Consider the following 26050-nt stretch of genomic DNA (forward strand, 5'->3'; position numbering starts at 1 on the left):
GTGAAATCTTAATTGGCTCCTCTTCAGAATTCATAGGTGTGTATTTCATCTGAAAAAGGTATGTCCTTTTATAATTTTACAGTAGTGACTTACGGTGATAGATTTTTCAGAATTGTTTTCGAGTTAAATGCTGAACAATGATTTGGCATATTTAGACACTTTACATTAGTTATTTTCAAAGCGGCTCCCTCCTGAGAGAAGTGCTGTTTTAGCTGAGCAACCAGACTTTTCAATTATTTGTGATGTTTGTATTTGCCCACATGTCTGCAGGAGGAATTTCATTAAAATATGACCTCACATGGTCCTTTTTATAGCCCACGATAAAGATAGGTTTTCCCTTTGACCCGTTTCTTTACTAGATTTTACATCAGTGAAAGATACTCTTCAAGACCTCTTTGTGAATCATTCTGAGATACTCCACTCAAAAATTTCATTTGTTTATATTGGCATTTTTCTCCTTACACTCACACACGCACACTAATCATACACAAATGAGTGTATATGTGCGTACTGTCATATACTTCATGTTTTCCTTTGCTGAATAAATGTAAAAGCATGCTCTTAAAATTTGCTAAAATGTTCTGTTTGTTTGTTTAGTGCCTGTTCTGTGTAGAGTACTGAAACAGGCATAGGTGGGGATAAAAAGGATATAATCAGTATACACACAGCTCTCAAGGCCTGACGGTCTTTTTGAGGAGGTAAGATACTGGTATGAGGTTGTAAGTGGTATAGGCTTAGGTGTCATAGGGAGGTATGGGGAGAAAGCCATGGAACCTCACAGAAAGGGGTGGGCTCTGGTATTTGAGAGGTGTGAGGGGTGGGGAATTCAGGATTACTCTACGGAGGAGAGGGTAGGAGATGGGAAAAATTTTAGGATAGACATTTGTAGTAGACTTTCCAACATAGGCCAGAAAGTCCAGAGGCCAAGAGAGCACAAGATGTGTGCAAACTGCAGGTAGTTGGGTTTGGCTAGAGTATAGGGTGAGAAGATGATAGATAGTTGGGCAAGAGAGAATTGAACTGAAGTTCAGACTGTGAGGAATCCTAAAAGCTTTATGCAGGTAAATGCCATTTTGTATATCTCAGAACTTCGTGCATAAGACCTCTACACTGTTAATGGAGATTATCTGTGAATGTCTGATTTTAACAGCAAGGAATTTGGTGGCTTTGCAGTATTTGCTGTGAGGTCTCTCACAGCTGTTTGCTGCTGCCCAAGCCTGGACCTTCCTGTGGTTCTTTCTCCCCTCATTGCGGTAGTCTCCTGCTGCCCTTTGTGCATTATCACACTCTGGAAATCTGGAGACCTCTTGCTACCAGTTCTTCTAGATCCTGCTGTAGGAACCCTTTCTAGCAATCTCGTGTCCTAACCCTCCCGCCCTTCTCTGCTCTGTCTCAGTTTTTGCCATTATGAAAATCCTAAATTCCTTGCTGCCTGAAAGGGCCTTGGGTGGAAAGGAAGTCTGTGTGGGAGCCATTGTTGGAGGCGACAGCAATTTTCTTCTACTTTGGGAGTGAGAGTATTTCCCTATCTGTCTTTCATGGACTTCAGTGTTTCCTGCCGTCTTGGTGTTATGATTTTGGGGTACCCACTCTGGACTGAGCTCTAATAAGGGAAAGCTGTTCTTGTTGAGGATTGGGAAGACATGTTGCTAGTGTCATAACTCAGATTGCTGTTTCTTGTGGAAATAATATAGCTGGCTATTAATCATGGTTCAGCTGCAATTTATGTTTAGGAAGTTTTAATCAAGATTTAAGAAATTTAACATTGTTTCTTAGGGGGAATTGCATTTCAAGTTCAAAATAACCAATAATATAATACAGGAGACCTTAAACAACTGTGCTTTCTTGTTGTTGTTGTTGTTGTTGTTGTTAGGATTTATCATTCTAATTGCCTAAGTAATCTACAAAAACAATTTAATCATTTAAGTGGACATCTAGAGTGTTTGCAGGTTTTTGGGGTTTGGTCTTATTTTGTTTAGAAACTAATGACCATAAGTACATTTTTTCCAGTTTATTGAGAAATAGCGGCATATATCACTGTAGAAGTTTAAGGCATACAAGCATGATTGTTTGATTCACACATATTGTGAAATGATTACCACAAATAAGTTGGGCTAACATCCATATTCTCACATAGATAAAAAGAAAAGAAGAAAGAAAAAAATTTTCTTCTTGTGATGAGAACTTTTAGGATTTACTCTCTTAAAGACCTTCCTATGTCATACAGCAGTGTTAGCTATAGTCATCACGTTGTACGTTGTATCCCTAGCACTTATTTTTAAGCCCATTTTGAAAGCACATTTTTGAAAGGTTTATAGGTTAGAGACCATCTGAACAGTATTGTGGTAGCAGTATTTTTTAAAGCATTCAAGTGGAAATGACTCATCTCTATGGGACCTTTGGGTAATTAATAAACAGTGACACCTGCTAGATGGAGGTTGTATTTTAATCTTTCTAATTATGAAAAGTCTCTAGAATTCCTCGTAGAATCTATGGCCTCCAGTGACTTGCATTTCCAAGAATGTTAAAATGAATATTTATCTCAGAGATCTTATAGCTAGAAGTTGTTCTATTTAGGATCATATTTTTGAGTTTTTATGTACATTAAATGAGAACTTTCCTGTGTATTGTAAGCTTTTTTATTTTTGTTTTTAAAAGCAAATTATTCATTTTAAAATTATTTTGTAAATGTTCTTGTATAATTTTCTTTATACAAGGGAAAATTTCTTCATGTAATTAGATAGTCTTTGAAAATAAAGATGGTTAAATTCTTTTATTTTGAAAAATCTTAAAACATTCATTAAAAAGGAAAGAATTATCAACTGAATGAATCCTCCTATAATTATCATCCAAATTCAACTGTTATGAATACAAATTTTAACTTAAGGAAATGTTGGCTTTTTCTTGTGTAATTTTTCCTCTATTTTGCAAACCAGTGTGCTAATTCACAATTTTTATTTTATGCAGATGATGTGATGCCAGCCACTTATTGTGAAATTGACTTAGATAAAGAAAAGAGAGATGCATTTGTGTATGCTATTAAAAATCACTACTGGTACCAGATGTACATAGATGACTTACCAATATGGGGTAGGTATTATATGTTCCATTTAAAGTTTGGGCATACTTGCATAATAAGCATGACTTATGTAATGACTCTTAAGGTGATTGATTGTACACTGAATCAGTAAATGAGTTTTCACTATTTTCCACGGAATTATTTTAACATCAATTTTATGATCCCTTGTTGATCATACAGTTTATGACTCTTTATGATCCCTGTTGCTTGAAGGGGTTTTAACGTTGCCAAACCTTATATGATACTCCCTCAAAATACAACTTTTATATAGTATAACTTTTCAGATTTAAGGAATTAAAAGGCATTTTGAACAATCTGAAATATCTTCCCTTCCCCCATTTTTGTATATCTTATTTTAACTTATTCTGTCATATATAATCAAAGGAACTAAATAGGATTTTGAAGTTTTATTTGGGCTTTCTCTCATGTGGAACTGTGGTAGTATGGTTTTAGATAAGACAGTCTCCTGAGCGACTTGTTTTGCAGATTCCTAACACTGTATGTTTAAAATTTTTTTCATGTTTTTTTTTTTAAGATTTTTATTTTTAAGTAATCTCTACACCCTGTTCGAACTTACAGACCTGAGATCGTGAGTCATGTCTCTACTGCCTGAACCAACCAGGCACCCCTAAAAACATTTTAGTGTTTTAGCTCTTATTTTTCTGTATTGATGGATAGTTAATATAAACCTATACAAAATCCAAACTCTGCTTGTGCTGGACTTGATTAGATTATTTTAGTTGGTTTTTTTCTTTGAAGGATATATTGACATGCAGCTTTGCAGGAGAACATCAGTATTAGGTAAAGGAATTCACATCTATGTACTGTTGAAATGAGTTAGTATTGCAAGTCAGTATAAAGTAAGTGAATATTCTAAAGAGGGTGGGAAGTGACTATTTGAAAGAGTAGTTGAGTACTTACTGCAATTGGCAGTGCATTTGGGGACCACAGCTGCTCTGTGTCCCTTTGTGTCTCATATGAGTGACAGCATGCAAGGCACAGAGCTCTGCCAGATATGTATGCTACTGACGAGGTGGGGAGAGTCCCATAGCTGGTTGAGCTACGTGAAGGTGGTGAACTTGTTAAGAATATGATGAAATTAAATCATTATGCTATGATAACCAGCATGTTTGATCATATTATTCTCTTGGTGGGTTTTTTTCCGCCTTTGGACACCTGTTCTTATATATAATAAACGTTCTGATTCTTTAATTTGTTGGCAGACCACTATATTCTTGAGCAGCAAACTGAAATACTGAACATATCAGACCAGAGTCTAACGTGGTTCTAAGATGAAATTTGTAAGAAAGTCAATCTCAAGATGTAATTGTATGCATCATTGCTACTCTGTTGCATGTTAATTAGGTATAAATAGTAAGCATTTCATATTAATGACTATAATTAGCGTTAACATTAACACAGACATTTCTGTGATCAGCTCTGAGGGTAGCAGGAAGATGTGCTGAATAGTCGCTCAAGATTTGTGAGCCTGTAGTTCAGAAGAACCCATTAGTCAGGGTTTCCTGTGTTTTTGGTGGGAGAGCAAGTTCCTCTCCTGTTCTTTTTCCATTGCTTTTGGGTTTCTTTTATGACCATAGTTTTTTTTGGTCATTTCTGTGGATTTCCTTAGCAACATGGCAATTGTGCTTTCCTGTTAAAATAAATCTTTTTTAGCCCTGGGATTCCAGGGTCTGTCGTGTTTAGGAAAGATACGTTTGGGTGTCCTAGGATGTCTGAACTACAAAAATTCTTGTCAGAAAAAAATTCTTACTTAGCTTTTTCTTGGGGTAAATATTTCACAATCTTTTTTTAAAGCCCCTTAGAGAGAGGTGCCTGAGTGGTTCAACCCAGGTCGGTTGAGTGCCTGACTCTTGATTTCGGCTCAGGTCATGATCCCAGGGTTGTGGGATTGAGTCCCATGTTGGGCTCTGCACTGAGCATGGAGCCTGCTTGAGATTCATTCTCTTTCTCTCTCTCTCTCTCTCTCTCTCTCTCTCTCTCTCTCTCTCTCTCTTCCTCTCTCTCCCCCTCTCTCCCCCTCTCCCCCTCTGCCCCTGTCCCCGACTCACATTCTCTCTCTCTCAAAAACAAAACAAAACAAAACAACCCTCAGAGAATAGCTTATTTGGTGTAATTGTCTCTACCCCAGAGTTTTCAGAGTACATAGGTAAATAAACCTTGATGAAATTATTAGAAGGATTTCATTATCCCTCTGCAACCCCAAATACAATGAAACTATATTCCTTGAATTTGTATCAATTTGAGAGAACAACTTTGGTTAATAAGCAAATACTCCTTAATAAGAAAGGATCTTTTTTTCCCCTACTACTTTAATGAGATGCATTAACCATAGAGGAAAGGAGTCACTTTTAGAGTATAAGGTTCTTGGGAAGTATATAGGTTTTGGTAGGGAACGTTAGATAAATAGCTGACAGTATGAGGGCACACGAGAGAGATCCCTAGCTACCACCTATTGCCCTGACACTGTTCGGGTCTTCCTCCAGTATCTGAAATTGTGATCAGAATGATCATTTTAAACTGCCTCATTAACATTTATCTTCAACACTCTTCATTTTGATGTTTTCCCAGGGATGGGGCCAGTGCTTGAAACATAAAGAAGAGACATTTTAAGTTTTGGTACCCATAAACGCCTATGTGAAGCTTATTTAGGAATGTGTAGGTTATTAGAGAAAGTACTGGATTGGGCCTCTGGGGAACGGAAACTTAATTTTAGTTTGGCCACTACTAACTGGATGACTGTGCCAGATGATGACATAGTACTTCCCTGAAATCTTCAGGTGTTAGGAAGTATATACATATAAGGTGATAATTATTACAATGAAGGTGATACTCATGACAAAGCATGAACTTTGAGTATCAGTAGTGACAGGTTATGCTGAACTGTTCATGGTGTGGCTATGGTTTATGTTTGCCAAGTAGTTAACAAAGAGTAGAATTCCAGCCTATACTTTTGCCTTTTTCTAACCATGAGGAATAATGGTAATATTCCTCAAATATTGTTTGTTTATAAGAACTTTTTTTATGAGCTTTTAGCCTCTAATATATTTTAAATATTACGTGATATTACCTTGTGTAAAGTATTATTTCTTTTGTAGGTATTGTTGGTGAAGCAGATGAAAATGGAGAAGATTACTATCTTTGGACCTACAAAAAACTTGAAATAGGTTTTAATGGAAATCGAATTGTTGATGTTAATCTAACTAGTGAAGGAAAGGTGAAACTTGTTCCCAATACTAAAATCCAGATGTCATATTCAGTAAGTATTAAAATAATTATACATTAATGAGTGTTTGTGACCTGATAGCAACAGTAAAGTGTGTTTTACTACTTTAGTAAATGAAAGTAGGGTGCAACAGAATATTATTAAGACTGTTTCCTTAATGCATGTAAGTAAGCCTCCTACAAGCAGGGAGAAGATTTGCCTCAGGTCTGTATTAGATAGAGGTACACATATGCAGGACTTCTCATTGGCTATGGCAAAGTTTTACCATTATAACTGAGCAGTTATAGCTAACCCAGCCATGTATTCTCATGGTTACATTTTTAGATTGTAGTATGCCTTGTTGTTTCTCTTTCCTTTTTACTGTTGCAGATAGAAATGATGCTGTATTGAAAATTGCTGGATGGGTATAGTTTACCATGTTTTGCTTTATCAGTTGGAATAAGATACTCCTGCAGAGTAAGAGCTTGTCAGAGCCCTTTGCAACTGTCAAGTTAATTCTGTTCCATTAGGATTAAAAATAGTGGAAAGAAGAAAAATCTGATGTAGGTAGCCTTTCTCTTTGCCAGTTTTTTTCCCTGATAACTGGAATGAGTCCATTGGTAGTAGCCAGTTTTTAAGTTTTTTAAGCTTATGCATATGTACTTAGTACAAATGATATTTCTGGGAACTGAACTTATAAAGAAGTTTGATAATTGTAATAAAACTAATGCAGTCTAGTGTCAAAGATGGGTGGATTCTTATTTTAATTGGTCTAATTAGTTCAGTTCTTCTTTTTAACATTTATCTTAGAGAGAGAGTGCGCGAGCAAGTGGGAGAGGGGGAGAGAGAGAGGGAGACACAGAATCTGAAGCAGGCTCCAGGCTCCGAGCTGTCAGCACAGAGCCTGACGCGGGGCTTGAACTCGCGAACTGTGAGATCATGACCCAAGCTGAAGTCGGATGCTCAACTGACTAAGCCACCCAGGGACCCCTTGATTCAGTTCTTATCAATTTATCAGGTCAGAGTATATAAGTAGCAAATACTTATATTAATGTCCTTGGAAACTGAAATGATCCCTCTAGGTAAAGTTGGAAGTTTTAGTACACAGAGAGGAAAGTTGGTTTTTTATCGTACGTGTTTCAGCTTCTCAAATTGGCAGTAACTTTCCACCATTTCTCTAGTTTCCTATTCCAATTATGTAAATCTTCCCTAATTGTGCTCAGAATTTTGTTAGCTTGTTAATTTGTTTACTGGCCTTTATTTTCGTGTGAAAAAATTTTTTTCAGGTCAAGTGGAAAAAGTCAGATGTAAAATTTGAGGATCGATTTGACAAATATCTTGATCCATCCTTTTTTCAACACAGGGTAGGTAAATTGTATCTTTTAAGACATTCTATGTGTTTCAGTCAGTTTAACAAACATTAGTGAGCATCTGCCATATGCAAGGCACTGTGCTAAGGCCATGGAGTTCAAACATTGGGCTAGTGGTGATTTCACAGGTGAGCTTAGAGTCCTAGGGTGATAGAGAGTTGAAGGGAAGCAGTCAAAAGCCCTCTTCATCATGCCTGTGCTTTAAACTGATTTTGAGTAACCCCAGGGAAGGATACAACATACCAAAAGCCTGGATATCACTTTTATTATTAATGAGGCTAATATTGGAAAACGTGACTTCTGTCTTTGGACAGGTGGGCTTCTTAATATTGAAATTCAGAATTAGACCGACTTCTCGCACTTAGTGCCGGACTATAGCAAGTTTCTGTATATGGGCACCTGCCCTTAGGAAACTTAAATGTGGAGAAACAGAGCAGAATGTGTGTATCCTTTAGGAAAGGAAGGAAGGGATGAGAGTGAAGTAAGACCAAAGACCATTTGCTGATGGAAATCTTTCCACACAAAAAGAAACATCAAGAATGGGAAGAAATGCCCCTCATCCCCCACCAGTACATACAAGATGGAGCTCAGATTGTAAGTCTAGTCCAGTGGCATTGTTGGCTGGTTTTGTACAGGTGGTAGCTTTGGTTTTTTACAGGAAAAAAGTTTTTATCTTAGTGGTTCCCTCCTTCAAGGATGGAGATGAAAGGACAACATGATATAAGGAGATGTATCCATTCTTCTGACTTTTTTCCTGAGTTGCAGCTTACGCCTTTTGACCTGATCTTTTAGATTGGAATTCTGAAGTTTCTTAGTAATCTGTGTTTGAGATGGCTCCGAAGCTTTTGTGGTTTGAAATTTGTATCATTGCTACCAGACTTCACCAGAACCTGTCACTACTTCTAATCTTCCTCTGGGTCCTAGGAGAAAAAATTAAGCTATTTGGGATTTAGTCATTGCTGAATGATTTAGCATGCTACTCCTGGACCTAAAATTTCCGCCCCAATCTCCACTTCCCTACTCCTGGTGTGTTCTTTTCAGATATAGTGTTTAGGTAGTTCTGAACATGTTTGAAGGTAGAGGCACAAATAACTTCAACGTTTAGATAATATCTGAAAATATGAGGGCTCTCAACTAACATTCCCTACTGGAACACCTGAGCCTGCCTTGTTTCTCGTGCCATCAGGTACTGGTGACTTGGGGGAAAGGTTGCCATTTGGCATTTTCACTAGTAGAGCGGTGTAGCATATTTCTCCTTTCAGCAGTTATTAATTGAGCACCTGTTATGTGTCAAGCACAGTAGTGAGTAAGAGGAATACATTAGAGAATGAAAGTCAAAGATCTGCACCCTCTTGGAGTTTACCCTTCTTGTAGGGGGAGACATGTAATAAACATGGTAAGTTAAGGCTATAGTGTGTTCAAAGATACGTCCATCAAAAAAGAGCAGTGAGCAAGAATGCCACAGGCAAGGCTAGTTGTGGTTTGAATATGGTGCTCAGGGTAAGCCTCAGATGTGGACATTTGAGTACAGCCTTGAAGGAGTCATGAGATTGGATGCAATCACCAAGGAAGAGTATGTATAAATAGAAGAGGGCCAAGGACTGAGTCCTGGGGGCAGTAAGAAAAGCTTAGGGGAAGAGTAGGAGAACCCCCTCAGGGCTCTGAGGCGATACCAATAGAGGAGGGAGGAAAAAAAAGCTTGTGTGGTGTTCTGGAAGCCACATGAAGAAAGTGTATCATGGAGGATAGAGAGATTGGTTCTGGATTGTTGCTGCTGGGTCAGGTAAGGTGAAAGTGACTGTTGAATTCATTTGGAGTCATCAGTGAACTTGACAAAGAGCGGTTTTGGTATAGGAGTGGGACAAAATCTGAACAGAGCTGGTATAAGAGAGCATGGAGGAGAGGTTTTGGAGACTGTAAGTTTGGCAGCTAAAGGGAGCAAAGAAATGGTGTAGTAGTAGGAAGGATAGAGTCCGGAGATTTTCTTTTGAGATAAAGAGAAACATGCGTGGAAGTGTTCAGCAGTGAGTGCAAAGCTAACAGCGCAGCAAAGAGGGAGGAGAATTACTGCGGTATGTTCCTTCAGTAGGCGGGAGGGGTAGGATCTACTGTGTAAGAGCAGGGATTGTTTCCAGGACAGTGACTACAAGCACAGGCTTAAGAGCTCGAGCTGGATACACATTCTGTCTCTGCCACCCACTATAACTGTGGTCACATTACTCAGTTCCTCAGCTCTGTCTCCTTAATAATGAAGCAAGGATCGTCATAGTGTGCAGAGTTGTGATAGTCCATTTGATAGTGCATATAAAGCACCTAGTTCAGTGTTTGACACATAGTAGGTGCTTAATAAGTGGTAGTACTGGGGTACAGTTAGTTCTTTCTCTCCAGTGTTATAAAATTTATGGCAAACCTGGGGTGCTGCTTTAGGGTTAGCAACACTAGGAGGTGCTGGAGTCAGCCGTTCATAGTGACCCCTTTGTGACATCTGGTTTCCTTATTAGTTTTTGTTTTTTTTAAATTTATTAATGCTTATTTATTTTGAGAGAAAGTGAGAGCACAAGTTAGGGAGGGGCAGAGAGAAAGAGGGAGAGAGAATCCCAAGCAGGCTCCACGCTGTCAGCACAGAGCCCAACGCAGGGCCCAAACCCATGAAACCGTGAGATCATGATGTGAGCCAATCGGATCATGACCTGATCTGATCATGAGTCAGATGCTTAACCGACTGGGCCACCCAGGTGCCCCTAGTTTCTTTATTATTTTTAAGAAATATTTCTCTTGCTACAATAATTTCAAAATCGTAATAGTATTTTGTAGTTTTTGGAATCAGAATATTATAAAATGTCAGGCTGATAGTACATTTTAATAGGTATTGGTTTAAAATTTGTATCTTAGATAAGAAAATAGCAGGGAGCTTTGTTGAAAGTTTTGCATTTTAGTTGTATTTTTCTTACTACTAAATAGTAACTATATAAAACTTCTTTTCTTTTCAAAAATTTGGTAAATTGACTGAAAGAAGATATGAAACATCTGTATCATTTTTCTCTCTTGTCCTTTTCTGTGTCATTAATTTCTCAGGGTGGAACAAAATCAAATCTTTGGAGAAACCTATAATTGCAGACTCCTTTGAAAAATCTTGAATGATACTTTTATGTTAAATCTTATGTAATCCTTTATTGCACATGTTTCAAAACAATACATTCATTATTTCCTTTATAATTTTAGTAGGTATTCAATAAATAAATTATTAAATGGAGGAAAAAATGATTTTATGAAGAGGCAGAGGCAATTGACCGTTTCCTGTTCTTCAGGGAGAGCCACAGAGTTTGTCACTTGCCTGAAGTGTCAGGGTGGGGAACAGAGCCAAGGCTGCCCTTCACCCTAGTGCCCATACTCAGCATACTGGCCCAAGTTAAAATCTGTCCTAAGTACAAGACAGTACATCCTTCATGTTAAATATTCTGTGTATGTACCTGTAGGAGTTTAGAGCAGGAGTACATCTATGACTAATGGGATATGTAGATGAGAAGTTTTATAGAAGGGAGGGTTTTTGAGTTGGGCTTTAAACAGTAGATAGAATTTACAGAAGTGGATAGAAGTAGATCCTATGTGAGAAGAAATTATGAGAAGGATACAGGTGGACACGAGTGTGCTGTACTTATGGGTCGCTGAAGAAGGATAGGCCTGATTGGAATGTAGGATGCAGTGGAGTGAAAGGTTGGCTAGAGAAGGTGAGGGAGCCATATTACAAGGGGTACAGAATATTAGGGAAAATAGTTTAGATTTGATATGTGAGAAAATAGGGAATGTCACCATCAGTTTTAAAATAGAGAAGTGGTATATGAAAATGATGTTTCAGAAAGATCGGGTAACTTTTTTCGGATAGATTGGAAGGAAGGGCAGAGACCATGATTAAAGAAGACTAATTAGGAAACCATTAGGGCTACTTCCAGGTGTGAGGTAATGGGATGGGAATGGAGAGGAAGGGATAGATATACAAGAGACATATCAAAGGAAAACAAAAGCTTACTAATTATTACTTAGGAAGGATTAAGGAGAAGGAAGAGGCAGAGATAATTCTAAACTTTCAAAGCCAAGTGTTAGTACCATTAGCAGCAGTTAGAAATCAGAAGCAAGTTATATGTGAGGCAGAAGATTATGAGTTTACTTTAGGGCAGTCTAAGTCTGAAATTCCAGAAAGACATTGAACTAAAAACGATGATGTTTAGTACAAGTGCGAAACATGAATGAGGAAGAAGGCTAGAGATTTGGGTCCCGGTGGGGGTTGAGGGTGAGGGTGTTACCATCATCATTGGAACACCAGTTATAGGTTCTGAGAGTCTGAAGAAGTCACAGCAGAGTACCAAGACTGGAGCTTCTGGAAACGTTCATCAGGTGGGAGGAGCACGCACCGAAGATGAAAGAGGAGAAGGGGCAGTCAGTCAGGGAGGATGGTGCACTGGCAGTAGAGGTCCGATGTGGCAGGGAGAGTGGACAGCTCATTGACTGCTGAATCAGTTTAAAAGTTCATTGCAGGCCTGTAAGAGGCATTTCGTGGGACATGGTGAGATTCTATCATTTGGGGGAGGCCGGGTGGGAGGGGAGAAGTAGTATGTGTCGTCTCATTTGAAAAGTATTGGCATTGAAAGGAGGGAGGTAATGGGGCGCCTGGGTGGCGCAGTCGGTTAAGCGTCCGACTTCAGCCAGGTCACGATCTCGCGGTCCGTGAGTTCGAGCCCCGCGTCAGGCTCTGGGCTGATGGCTCAGAGCCTGGAGCCTGTTTCCGATTCTGTGTCTCCCTCTCTCTCTGCCCCTCCCCCGTTCACGCTCTGTCTCTCTCTGTCCCAAAAATAAATAAACGTTGAAGGAAAAAAAAAATTAAAAAAAAAAAAAAAAAGAAAGGAGGGAGGTAAGAAGAAGATGGGAAGAATGAGGGGACAGAAGATCAAACAAGCACTTTAAAAGATATTAATAGAAATAGCAGCTTGTCAATTTTTTCAGTGTTTTACTATGAGCTAGGCACTAAGCTATATGCTTTACATTTATTACCTTGTTTGAGCCATATAACCACACCGGGGAGTAGATAGCATTATAGATAGGGACTTTTGGAGATTGCTGATGGTGGAGAAAGGTGCAAATTTAGGGGTGCAAGATGAGAGCACAAAGCACCTCAAAAACACCTCAAGGAATGAAAGAGGTGTAAAGCTTAGGGGAAGGCTTGACTTAAGAGGAGGCAACATCTAGGAAATTGATGGAAGGAGTGAAAGGCTAGGAAGATAAATGCAGAAAAATAAAGGAAATGGGGGCCTTGGTGAGAGAGGTGAAATTTTGAAGCCATCCTTAAGGAACTTACGGGAATTAAAATATAAAGGAATTTGAAGTCAGATGCTTTGAGTTCTGAGATGCACTCAGAGATACAGTGGTGCCTTGTGATTATAAGCCAGAGTGTGGACATAAATCTGTGACAGATGTGTGGGTGAAATAAAAGTCAAGAGTCTTGGGAACATCGGGACACAGCGGGGTATCTCGTTGTTCTCTCTCCCGCGGGTAGCAGAGTTACAAGGGAGTGGATAAGGTGATGGGGTTGAGAAGATGAACTGGGAGCAAGTGAAGCATACATTCAGGAAGGCGGACTAAATCCAGGGCAGCCAACTGTGATGGTTCAGTCTTGGTGTCCTAAGGAGGTTTTCATGTTGTTGCTCAGTTAGAGGGAAGGGAACTAACATTTTTTGAATATTTGCTGCTCTGTGCCAGACATGGTATCATACTTCTTATACATGTTGTTAAACCATACAAATCAGGATAGTATTATTGGCTTCCTTTTTGATATAGAGAACTGGGGTCACATAGCCAGAAAATCGGCAGAATCTGGGTTAAAACCGAGGCCTGTTTGACTCCAAAGTCTGTGTTCTTTCTGTGTAATGCTAACTAGCATATGCTGTGTGGTCAGATTGTACTTTGTACAGTAAAATTGATTGTGAAAATCTGTATACAATATCATGGTTTTAATGCATCTGAAGTTTACTGTAAAGAAACCCAATCTCTTTGCATAGTGAATACTCATCCCCAGTGAGTCTCAAGTTTGGATTTTTATGTAAAAGTTTTAAAAGATTATTTTTTTTCTTTGCATTAACATGCTGTTGTCATCATGCAGCCTATGAATTTTGTGACTAATAATTCATGTCAGTAATGTGTTATTTTCTGTTATTTTAGATTCATTGGTTCTCAATTTTCAACTCTTTCATGATGGTTATCTTCTTGGTGGGCTTAGTTTCAATGATTTTAATGAGAACTCTAAGAAAAGATTATGCCAGGTACAGTAAAGAAGAAGAAATGGATGATATGGTGAGCAAACGTTTTACATTTATTTATAAAAATGATTTAACTCTTATTTTGAATGTTGGCATGTAAGTCACATGAGTGTCAGAATTCAGAATTTTCAGGTTTTAGAAAGGTGTAAAAGTTCCTGAGGGATCTCTAATCAAATATATTGTTTTTACGTATTCTGATTACGTGCCCCATAATCAAATGTATTAATTTTTTTTCCAGCAAAACATTGAATGTTCACCTTAAGTGAGATAAGTATACAGTACAAATAACCTCTTCACTGTTTTTGCCACCAAATAAGAATGGTGGCACCTGGTGGCACCAGGTTTTGCCACCAAATAAGAATGTGTCCAACTCTGAAGCAGACTTCCAGTTTTCAGAGCTTTTGATTTCAGAATTGTAGCTATGAAGTTGTAGACCTGTATTGACATCTCTCTAATACTGTTAAATACTGCATTAAATTCAGGGAGTGGGCGAAAGGATTCATTTACATTTGGTTTAGTAGGTTCAGAGGGCAGGTTCACTTTCTAAATTCTTTTGCTATATTATATACAATGTTGTAAATGAGCAAAAGTGTGTTCTGTAAAATATTAATGGCTGTGCTATGTAGATACATTCCATCATTAAATAAGTTTGGAAAAGAGTTAAACAGGTTAAAACTGAATTAATATGTTAATGTGTATTATGTATTTGGTGCTTTTTAGACATGTCTGACCAGGATCACCCCCAGGCAAAAAGCCAGATTATCTTAAGGGACTGATATTTAAGAAATAATGTTTTAGATACTTCTTTACTCAGGTTGAGAAGGAAAAATTGAATCCTTTTTCAAAAGTGCTGTAGGCAGTTAACTAATATTTAACAGATAATATTTAACTGATATTTCCTCATATATTTTCTTAGATTCCAGGCTATAAAAGACATTTCTGCATTGTTAGGGCATCTAAGTACTGGTTTCAATCTTTGTTTTCTGTTTGATTCTCCACCTGGCCCCTCATTATGTATGAGCCACAGGCATGATATAAATGACAAGAATAAGAATGTTCAGAGAGCCAGTGTGCTCTTCTCCCATTTTGACCATTTGTGTTTGCTCCTAGACCTTTTCTTTTCCATTTTTTGATATTCTCTGAACACAACTGGGAGCCACCTTCCTGAACCTCAGTAAATGCCATAATGTTTTAACATTATAAGTTATTAAGGCAGTGATTATTTTATTTTTTAAAGTTTATTTATTTTGAAAGAGAGAGAGGGAGAGCTCAAGTAGGGGAGGGGCAGAGAGAGAGGGAGAGACAGAATCCCAAGCAGGCTCTGTGCTAGATCTCTTGAACCATGAGATCATGACCTGAGCTGAAATCAAGAGTCAGATGCTTAACTGACTGAGTCACCAGGAGCCCTTGCAGTGATTATGTTAAATTTGAAATGTCTTTTCTCGATATTTTGAATCCCTTTAAATAGCTGTAAGTTTGGAAGGAGGGAACTTAAAACTGGAATTGTAATTTTTCACCTACTTTATGTATTTTAATTTTATTCCAAATGCTTTTCTTTTCTCTCTCCATATGTGTGTATATAGGATAGAGACCTAGGAGATGAGTATGGATGGAAGCAGGTGCATGGAGACGTATTTAGGCCATCAAGTCACCCACTGATCTTTTCTTCTCTCATTGGCTCTGGATGTCAGATATTTGCCGTGTCTCTTATTGTTATTATTGTTGCAATGATAGAAGATTTATATACAGAGTAAGTACATGTGTTTAATTTTATTTTTTTGTTCTTGAATAGTGTTAATCATTGGACCATTTTAAGTTAATTATAATTAAATATTTGCTTATTTCCATTATCTTAGAATTTAATATAGCATAAATGTTCTTACTGCAGATAAATAATGAATAATAATATTCAGCTATAAGTATGTTTTTCTGTGACATGCTAAAACATACTAACCTTACTGAACATTTTCATTGGTTATAAACGTTGTGTTCCATTTAGAGGTATGAACAGAGTTACTTATAAGCCAGTGGTGTTTGGCAAAATGAATAGGCATTTTTTTTGAAAGCCGAAGATCCAATCAGATCTTTGTAAAAAGCACAAGAATTTTACAGTTTCTGAATTAGTACTTCGTATTTACCTTCCAAATTGGGACACTGTCTACAGAACAGAAGAAAAATAATAAATAATCTTTAATAAATATTTAATGTTTATTCAATTTATTAATTTTAATATATAACTATTAAATAACAAATAATAGTAAAAAGAGCAGTGGAAAAGGCACATGAGGTTAGAAAAATAATTGCGTATCTGTCTTACCTGTACATGGTTTTTGGTACATTTTTTTCTTTGAGGACAAAATTGGTTGCAGGAAATTCTTGATTTGATGCTTTAGATTCTGTGTCCCCCTCTCTCTCTGCCCCTCCCCTGCTCACACTCTGTCTCTGTGTCTCTCAAAAATAAATAAATATTGAAAAAAAAATAAAAAGAAATTCTTGATTTGAGGTCTTTGGATTATTAGAAAATTAACACAGATCTCACATCCCTATTGACTGGTCCTATAACCTATGCTCAGAAAGCCACGAGTGAAGCAGACACACTTTGAGCTTGGGTCGTAGGGATTATAAATTTAGGCATTTCAGACGTTGTTCCATGAAGTTCTCTATCAGAATGACACTTGTTTCCAGTTAGATCTTTTATCTCTATTTCAGTTCGTAATGCATTCTTTCTTTTTTTTTTTTTTTAATTTTTTTAATGTTTATTTCTGAGACAGAGACAGACAGAGCATGAGTGGGGGAGGGGCAGAGAGAGAGGGACACACAGAATCAGAAGCAGGCTCCAGGCTCTCAGCTGTCAGCACAGAGCCCGGTGCAGGGCTCGAACTCACAAACCGTGAGATCGTGACCTGAGCAGAAGTCGGTCACTCAACCGACTGAGCCACCCAGGCGCCCCACATAATGCATTCTTTCTTATATATGCCTGGCATTTGGTGGACAAGCAATAAATTGTTGCTGAAAGAATGGCTCTTTAGTTTCATGTTAAATATTTAATAATACTAAATTACTGTTTCTTCCTCTAGACCTTAAGCTCCTTGAGAGCAAGGACTGGATCTTCATTCATTTATCTTTGAATTCTCAAAGTACCTACTTAAATGTGTGGAAGGTACTCAATGCGTGTTAAACTCAAGTGAATATATTGATCAACAAGGTGGTTTCTCTGTAGTTTCTGTTATATTTCTTTAATATATAACCTTTGCAATTTGTTTACCATATAAGCTTTAAAATAATTGTTCAAAACCTAAACTTAAGTATTCTGACTTGTAGTTCATATTTTAGGATATAATGTATTTCAGATGAACTAAATCCCAAATACAAGAAAAGCATTTCAAATTTGCCAAGAAGGCATGCTTTACATCAAATACTGGGTTAAATTCATCCCCACTGACTGAATTGACACTGTACAGTCAGTCTCGAGTGGGTAACCTCTCCTAGAATTCAAGTTTTTGCGTTGTTCCTTCTCAGATGTCAGGGTTACAATTTTGGCAATTCATTTTACTGCAGAAACTCTTTGTTTATAGACCTTCAACTTTAGAAATAAGAAACTTTCTTAGCAGGCACGTCATGCATTGTTCTTCATTATTAATGTTTTTCCTGTATTGTGCTAATTTGAAGTGAACATAATTATATGATTCGTATTTTTTTATAGAATTGTTATTAAAGTGGTATTATTTTGATGTCGAAGTGACTAACATTGGTGTCCCATTAGGTGCTTGATACTTTAGGTGCTTTTTTACTTTTAACATCCATCCTTTGAAGGGGTATTCTCTATTCGACAGATTAGAAGAGTAAAGTTCAGAGAGGTTAAGTAACATGGCTGAGATCATAACGATTGTTAGGGATGTTTGTAAGCTGGGATTTGAACCTACATATGGATAAGGATATGTCTTTTGCCACAACTTGTCTCTTAATTTGCTGTGCTATGGAAATGAAAATAGAGATTATAATAAGCATAAAGTGGTGAGAAAATGAAAAACCTTGCACATGAAATTTGTAAGAATCACTTCAGAGTAGGGATGATTCTAAACGATGAAAGGCAGATAATGTAACATGTGAAAATTATTTTGTGTTGGTGATGACCACAGCAATCAGAGAAGAAAAACTATTTAGGTAGATAGAGGATCAGTATCAATGTGGATGCCTATGAGTATGATATAACTCCTGAGAAGGCATAGTGTTTGAGAACCTGTGGAAAAGTCTGGAAAAATACAGCTGCTCTGTAACTTTGGGTGGAGAGTGGTGAGTTGACAAGTGTAAGTCAGCTCCTTAGATGTTTCCCCCCTCCAGTCTTGGAGAGATGAACAAAGAGGACAATTCCCTACCTCAGCATATTTTACAGTGTAGATGAAAACGGTGTATTTTGGGTGGAGAATGCCCATAGAATATTTATGAACAAAGAGATGAAGGGTCTGTCTGATTTTTAAAACCATGACTGATACTTACACTTCACTTAGTGCAGTGTCTCTGGGGATTGCAAGCTTAAATCCCTGGTAGGCATTTTGGACCCTCAGTCACATGAGCAATCCTTTTGAACCCTCTCTGCTAACATTAAGAACTTCTGACTGGTAATAGACTGGTCTTAGACCAAAGCAGCCTTTTGGTTTTCAGTATTGCTAGGCCTTTGTCAACCTTCACATACCTAGTTACAAACAGAGAATGGGCCAGATTTTTTAATGATAATCTGAAAGGAAAAAGTTAGTACTTAGAGTGTTTGAGTTGTTGAAAAAACAAATTTTGATTTTAAAAACTTTGAGACCCACGATTGTTTACTTTTTTTTTTTAAAGTAAGCTCTACACCCAACATGGGTCTTGAACTCATAACCTTGAGATCCAGAGTCGTGAGCCAGCCAAGTGCCCGGAGACCCATGATCTTTTTTAAAGAAAACAATATTTTTAATGTTTTTAAAAATTTATTTACTTTTGAGAGACAGCACAAGCAGGGGAAGAACAGAGAGAGAGGGAGACACAGAATCGGAAGCAGGCTTCAGGCTCTGAGCTGTCAGCGCAAAGCCCGACGTGGGGCTCAAACCCACAGACCGAGAGATCATGACCTGAGCCGAAGTCAGATGCCTAACTGACTGAGCCACCCAGGCACCCTGACCCACAGTGTTTTAAACATGGGAATGACATATTCTTATATTACTACCACATTTGTATCTAGCTATGTATTGATGGAAATTGAATACTGTAATGTTTTAACTACTATGCATCCACTTTGAGAAATTCAGCATTGGAGTTTGGGCAGAGGAGCACTACATACTTCAAGACTTTATGATCTTTTTGTATTCTATATAGGCGGACAGTGAAATGTAATAATTACTACCAAGAAGGTGGTTAGTTTATGAAAATTGTACATCATCCCAGTACACACATTCGTGTGGTATTCTTGTAAATTCTCTTTAAAAGAATATTCTTTAGCTCAAATTGACAAGGTTATATGCTCTATCTACAGACTTTATTTTACCTTCCTAGTTATGCTAAGTTTCAAAAAGAGTCTTTATTGTTAGTAGTTTAAGTACATTCTTTTTGAAGTTAATTTATTTTGAGAGAGAGGAAGTGAGTGTGTGTACATGCACATGTGTGAGTAGGGGAGAAGCAGAGAGATCCCAAGCAAGCTCCGTGCTATAACTGCAGCCCAGTGCGGGCTCGATCTTATGAACCCGCGAGATCATGACCCGAGGTGAAGTCAAGAGTCAGACCCTTAACCTCCTGAGCCACCCAGGAGGTGCCCTAAGCACATTTCTATATTATGACAAATGATACTGTCATTTATCATTTTAATATTTCTCTTTGCAATTAGGCATTTAAAATATTTTGTTCAGCTTTATTCAACAGGAGGGTTGATCTGAATTTCCTAGATACCATTAGTGGAAGAAGAGATTAGAAATTGTTGATCTGAGTTAATGTTGATTGTGGACCTATGGATTTAAAAAAAAAATTTTTTTTAATGTTTATTTATTTTTGAAGGAGAGAGAGAGAGAGACAGAGTGTGAACAGGGGAGGGGTAGAGAGAGGGGAGACACAGAATCCGAAGCAGGCTCCAGGCTCCGAGCTTTCAGCACAGAGCCTGATGTGGGGCTCGATCTCACGAGCTGTGAGATCATGACCTGAGCCAAAGTCGGACGCTCAACTGACTGAGCCACCAGGCGCCCCTGGACCTATGGATTTTTAAAAAATAATTTTTAATAGTATAAGGAAAACTAAATAAGAAAAGTCTCAGTGTTATACCATTCAAAGTAATAACACTAATATAGGTTACATTACTTCCATTTTATTTGCCAGTGGGCAAAAATCTTAAGCAATTAAATCAATTTATAAAGAGGAATATTCTAATTATTTTTCTTAACAGTCATCTGTTATCCTTATCCATATGATATCCTTATCCATATGATGTGATTGGTTCACAGGGTTGCAAAACAATTTTAGTGCCAGCTTCTAACATTTTTGCCAAAGAAATGTGAGATATTTGTTTAGAATATATTATGAAATTTAACTGCAGATGAAAAAAATTAGTATTAGCCTGTGCAGTTTTAACTAGAAATTCATTCACTCAGCAACCTTCTGAGATCCTTTATAGTCCAGGATGATATTTTTGTGTTCCTGTTAAATTTATCTTTGAAATTACACTGACCTTAATGTGATAGGCTTTATGATATTTTCTTTAAATTGTTGGTTTTAACTTACCATATATGTTGTTTCGCCTTTTCAGGAGGGGATCAATGCTCAGTACAGCCATATTTGTCTATGCTGCTACATCTCCAGTGAATGGTTATTTTGGAGGAAGTTTATATGCCAGACAAGGAGGTAACTTATAAGTGATCTCTTCGTATTTTTAATTATAGATGCCAATATTCTACTGTGGGGTATTTGGAATTTAAAATGGATAGTGTACAGCCATTGTAAAATACTTTGTGTTCCCATTTCACATAATGTCTACCAAACCGGCTATGGGATCTACTTTGCTTTTATGGAATCCTTGCATTTTATTTCTGAAAATTAGGAATAATTAATAGATTATGTCCATTGTTCACTGTGAAGTTAGCTAGCCCTGAGGAACATGTAGGAGAGAGTATATTTAAGTTATTGATATTACTTTGCTTTGAGGTGCCTTACTCCCTAAATGTCCTCCATGGGAGGCCTCCACATAGAGTATATAGTATTACAGCTGAATATAAAGGCATGTTTTTTGGCTTTTGGATAAAGTATTGGACTGGAAGGAGAATAGGAGAGAGCTGTTTATTTCTATTGACTCTGAAATATTTATCAAAGGACCCTGCATTAAGATTTTTGTTATTCTTTGTCAAAATCTTTTGCTAAGATTAGCACTTCATCTTAAATACTCCCTTGCTTCTCTACTTTTGTGACCTGGAAATGATGGGAGATACAGGGATGATGCAAAGGTACTGCTCCATGGTGTTTCTTTCTGTGGTAGCATTCAAGGGTTTTCACATTTTTTTGTTTTCCCTGTAATTGGGGCCAGAAAAGTACTGAAAGTAGATTTGCGTATTTCAGTTTATGACTGAAGGGTTGTTGAAAGACCTTAAAATTATATTCCTAAGGATAGAGACTTTCTCATGTGATTTTCCCAGCTCATCTTAAACAATGTCAGCATTAAGGGATCCTGCTTTTTAGTCGACTAGTCTTATAGATAGATTATTGGCATTCTGAGCATGTATAGGGTCATTTAAAATTCCTCCAGTATATCCTGGTTTACCATTACTCTTTTTATTGGTCCTACTAGATTTAATGTGATTTGTACCTTCAGTGTAAATAATTCTTTGGATTGCCTGAGGGAGTATCATAGATTGCTAATTATTTTTGTTAACTGTTCAATGTCTTATATACCTTTAGCTACAGGAAACAAGTCTTATCATAACAGGATTACCATCCTAAGGAAATCAGGATGCCTGAGTCAACTTCAGCTTTGAATTTGATGTGAAAACTAGTTAGGCTAAGAAATTTACATTTTATGACCTCCAGAAAAGTCTCCACAGCAGAAACATTATTTAAAACAGGAAATTTATTCACTCTTGGACAGAAATTTGCTTTTAGTTTGATTGCAAGTTAAGAACACCTAGCTACACTTTTCTTTATTACACTTAACTCTTGAAAGCAGAGTTCAGACTCAAACCTAGGAGTATCAGATGTTACCACGTATAATCTAAAGGTTATTTTCTGATTGACAGTGCCTTGAGGAGGTCTGATCGTGTACTGATAATTTTGTCTAAGCGATCCCTAAAAGCCAGGTTAATGTAGGAAGTCAACCCAGAGAGTTGAGAATTTTTCAGACTTACTTCATTGCACTACAGCAAAGGTCTGCATATTGTCCTCAGTGTACTGGATAATCCTCCAGACCCAGTTTGAAACTAGGGGTAGCCCGGAACTTGACCAGAATCTCCAAGGTTGCAAGGGACCAGCAGGAAGCACAGTGTAGATGCCTGGGCTACTGATTGTACCCAGTGGAATGTGTGTGGGATTTTTTGTGACTGTTGGAGGGAAAGGGAGTAAGAGAATTAAATATGGAATTTATTAATACATTCTGAATCTGAGCAGGTAATGGAAAGTGTAGGAAAAGATAGTGCTGAGAAAGAGATAGAATTAAATAGGAAAAATAATACTTTAATTAATGGCCACCCTTTTTGTGTTGTTTTTGTGTTAAAATGCTGAATGTTGAGTCTGTGTGTGGAAAGGAGGGGCCCTTGAAACTTACCTGAGAAAGAAATAATATAGAGTATATAGAGGTGATACTTCAAAATCAAGGAGTTTTTCTGGAAGAAAGTCAAGATTTGGGATAGTAATTCTATGAGATGGATGTTTGAAAGAGCTTCACATAGAAGAAAACAGAAGTTAGGGTATTGCTTATTTTGCTTATAGCACTTTACTTTTTTTTTTTTTTTTAAGTTTTTATTTATTTATTTTGAGAAAGCGTGCGCAGAGCACACGTGCGCGCTTGAGTGGGGGACAGGCAGAGAGACAGGGAGAGAGACAATCCCAAGCAGGCTCTGCACCATCGGCACAGAGCCCGATGTGGGGCTTAAAACTCACGAAACGTGAGATCATGACCTGAGCCTAAGTCCAGTGCTTAACCGACTGAGCCACCCAGGCGCCCCACTTATAGCACTTTCTGTTTGGGTCCTGATTGCTTTTGGTTGTGGAGTTGAATTGTAATATCGATCCAGTATGAAATCTTTGTGTTTTGTTCCTAAGCAGTATGCAGGTGCTTTCTTGGCAGTGCGCCTGCTCGTATACTCTGCTGTATTAGAAAGATCGCTCCTTGTTCTCCTGATCAATATGCACACGATTTAAAATTTTTGATTACATAGTTTAAACATTCCTTTCTTTGACTGTTATTTAAATAACAGTTGTTCACTGTATAGAATTTTGGCAGTACAAAGAGGTACAAAGAAATAGTGAAACTTAAAGTCTGTAGTTCTAATTGCTGAGAGAGAGAGCTCATGAAACACTCTTTTGTTTTTCCCTTTTGAAACAAATTTAAATATATATTTATAATCATAATTACAGCTAAAAGTAAATTTGGGGTAAGTTCAACTTAACTAGGGGTAATTTAATTTGGGGTAACTTAAACTAAGGATTTAAAAAAAATTTTTTTTTAAGCAGTGTAATCCTCTTTTCAGATGAAAGCTTACATGAACTCCATTGTATAAATTTGTTGAAAATGGACTTGTTCTGGTTAAAACAGGGTTTGGGGCTCTTCTCTCACCAGTGACTTCATGGGCACCTCCAAGAAGCTCCCGAATTCCTAGTTGGAAAACGCCAAATAGGCCGACTTGTAGCCCAGAAAGATTGAGTGGCTTACCAAAATTCACAGCAATTCAGTGGCAGTATCACGACAGAAAATTAGGACATTTGACTATATAGTCCATTGCTCTTTTCTGGTGCATCCACTTCAAAAGCTGTTTGCATTAGACATACTTGAATAGCTGTTGTCCTGAAACAATCATTAGAGTGTCAGATTTTAAGATGTCTACATGAGAATTTTAAATAAATGTTTTGGCACTAAAGAAACAATAATTTGGTGCCTTATGAACATTAATATATGCCCCTCACCTCCGATTTTCATTATTTCCTTTCTCTTTCAGGAAGGAGATGGATAAAGCAGATGTTTATTGGGGCATTTCTTATCCCAGCTATGGTGTGTGGCACTGCCTTCTTCATCAATTTTATAGCCATTTATTACCATGCTTCAAGAGCCATTCCTTTTGGAACAATGGTAAGTTGCTTGAATCTTGCTTTTAAATTGGAAAAGTATAAGCATTCTAATATGAGGCCTGCTATCTCTCTGAAGTACCTCTTCGTAAGAAGAATTTTGGCATTTGCAGCCAGTCCCTGACCAGTCACAGAAAGTTAGGTGAAGAAAACTTTTTCTTGATTCTGTGAACCAGTGAAGTGAAAGTCCGACTTCTAAGTGTGACGAGAAAATACTATACTTTTTATCAGAGATGGGAGAAACTAGAGAATATATTAAAGAGGAAGAATAATGACATACGAAAAAATGAGGGTGTTTTAAGGTGATAGTGGGTGCGTTGGTAGTGGTAGGAAGTGAAGCTTCTCCATAATACGTTTTCTTTTTTCAGTATACACTGAAAACATTTATACTGATATGTTGCTACAGACATTAAAACCCTATCTCATATCTTACCTGTAATCACAGACTTTGAAATATTTTGGATCTTTTAACTACATTAAAACTAAAACACAGATATATACCAGTGCTTTACAAAGGTAACCCACAGCCTCCAAATTGTTCTTGTTGTTACCTTTTTTTAAAAATATTTATTTATTTTTGAGAGAGAGACAGAGTACAAGCAGGGAAGGGACAGAGAAAGAGGGAGACACAGAATCTGAACCAGGCTCCAGTCTCTGAGCTGTCAGCACAGAGCCCAACGCAGGCCTCGAACCCACGAACTGTGAGATCATGACCTGAGCTGAAGTCAGACGCTTAACCGACTGAGCCACCCAGGCGCCCCTTGTTGTTACCTTTTTGGAGCAGACTTCAATGTTTTGTTTTATTTTGTTTTTAAAGATATACATATATATATGCATTTAATGTTTATTTATTTTTGAGAGAGACAAAATGAGAGTAGGTTAGGGGCAGAGAGAGAGGGAGACACAGAATCCAAAGCAGGCTCCAGGCTCTGAGCTGTCAGCGCAGAGCCTGACGTGGGGCTCGAACTCATGAGCTGTGAGATTATGACCTGAGCTGAAGTCGGACACTCAACCAACTGAGCCACCCAGGTGCCCCGACTTATTTTTAATGTACGCTTGTGCAGACATGTGCACACTCTTATGCACATGTATGCAAGGTGCACCATGGTTACTGCTTTTCAGAGAGGCTGTGTAATGTGGTCAAGTTCATACAAATATTGGCAGAACTGTAACTGGACCCATATCTCTTTCTGAATTTTGATCTTTGGTTTTCTGTCAAATGGTTTCATAAAAATTCCAGGTGATTTTGGTTGTTTTATAATCTGGGTTTCTCAAAGAGCCTGCATTATACATTTTTACTAAGTGTTTGATACTTTTTAGTTAGAAATATTTTTGAAAATTGCTTCAAAATTGGCATTCTTGTTTTTGTTTTTTTGCAATCCAGAGTGAGTGATAATAGTTGGGAAAGGGTAACATAATTACATTCAGAACTAGAAAAGAATTTGCTTCATAATAGTTACAGGCCATTAGAAAGTATCTATAGGGCTTCAACTATCTCTTAAAGATCATCTGCTGAATTAATTATTTTCATAGTGCTTTAAAAGTTAAAATTCAGATTCTGCTATAATTTTCCTCAAAGTTTTGAATTGATGTGGTAAAAATTATATTTTAAAGTTGCTTTGCTTCACTAAAATTTTAAATTTTACCGCTTGTAAAGAGGGTTTTAAATTTTCAGTGTAATTTGCCTTTAGATAATTTAATGATTACTAGTTATTAGAATACAGTTTCAGCCTCTGTACTGAGCCGAAGCAGGTTGATAAAAGTGGTCTTCGCACTTGCAAGACTGGCT

General features: G+C 37.5%; 1 protein-coding gene across 1 annotated transcript in view; it reads left to right on the top strand.

Moving 5' to 3' along the window:
• The window catches only part of TM9SF3 (transmembrane 9 superfamily member 3), a 69016-nt gene that overhangs the window by 17951 nt on the left and 25015 nt on the right, over positions 1–26050 (top strand). Inside the window, exons 3-9 of the mRNA XM_030334135.1 lie at positions 2968–3090; positions 6196–6356; positions 7589–7666; positions 13883–14014; positions 15564–15730; positions 20744–20838; positions 24135–24265. Of these exons, the coding sequence (XP_030189995.1) occupies positions 2968–3090; positions 6196–6356; positions 7589–7666; positions 13883–14014; positions 15564–15730; positions 20744–20838; positions 24135–24265 (887 nt within the window). The remainder of the gene's footprint in view (positions 1–2967; positions 3091–6195; positions 6357–7588; positions 7667–13882; positions 14015–15563; positions 15731–20743; positions 20839–24134; positions 24266–26050) is intronic.

This window comes from Lynx canadensis, chromosome D2, assembly GCF_007474595.2.
Source record: "Lynx canadensis isolate LIC74 chromosome D2, mLynCan4.pri.v2, whole genome shotgun sequence".
Lineage (NCBI taxonomy): Eukaryota > Metazoa > Chordata > Mammalia > Carnivora > Felidae > Lynx > Lynx canadensis.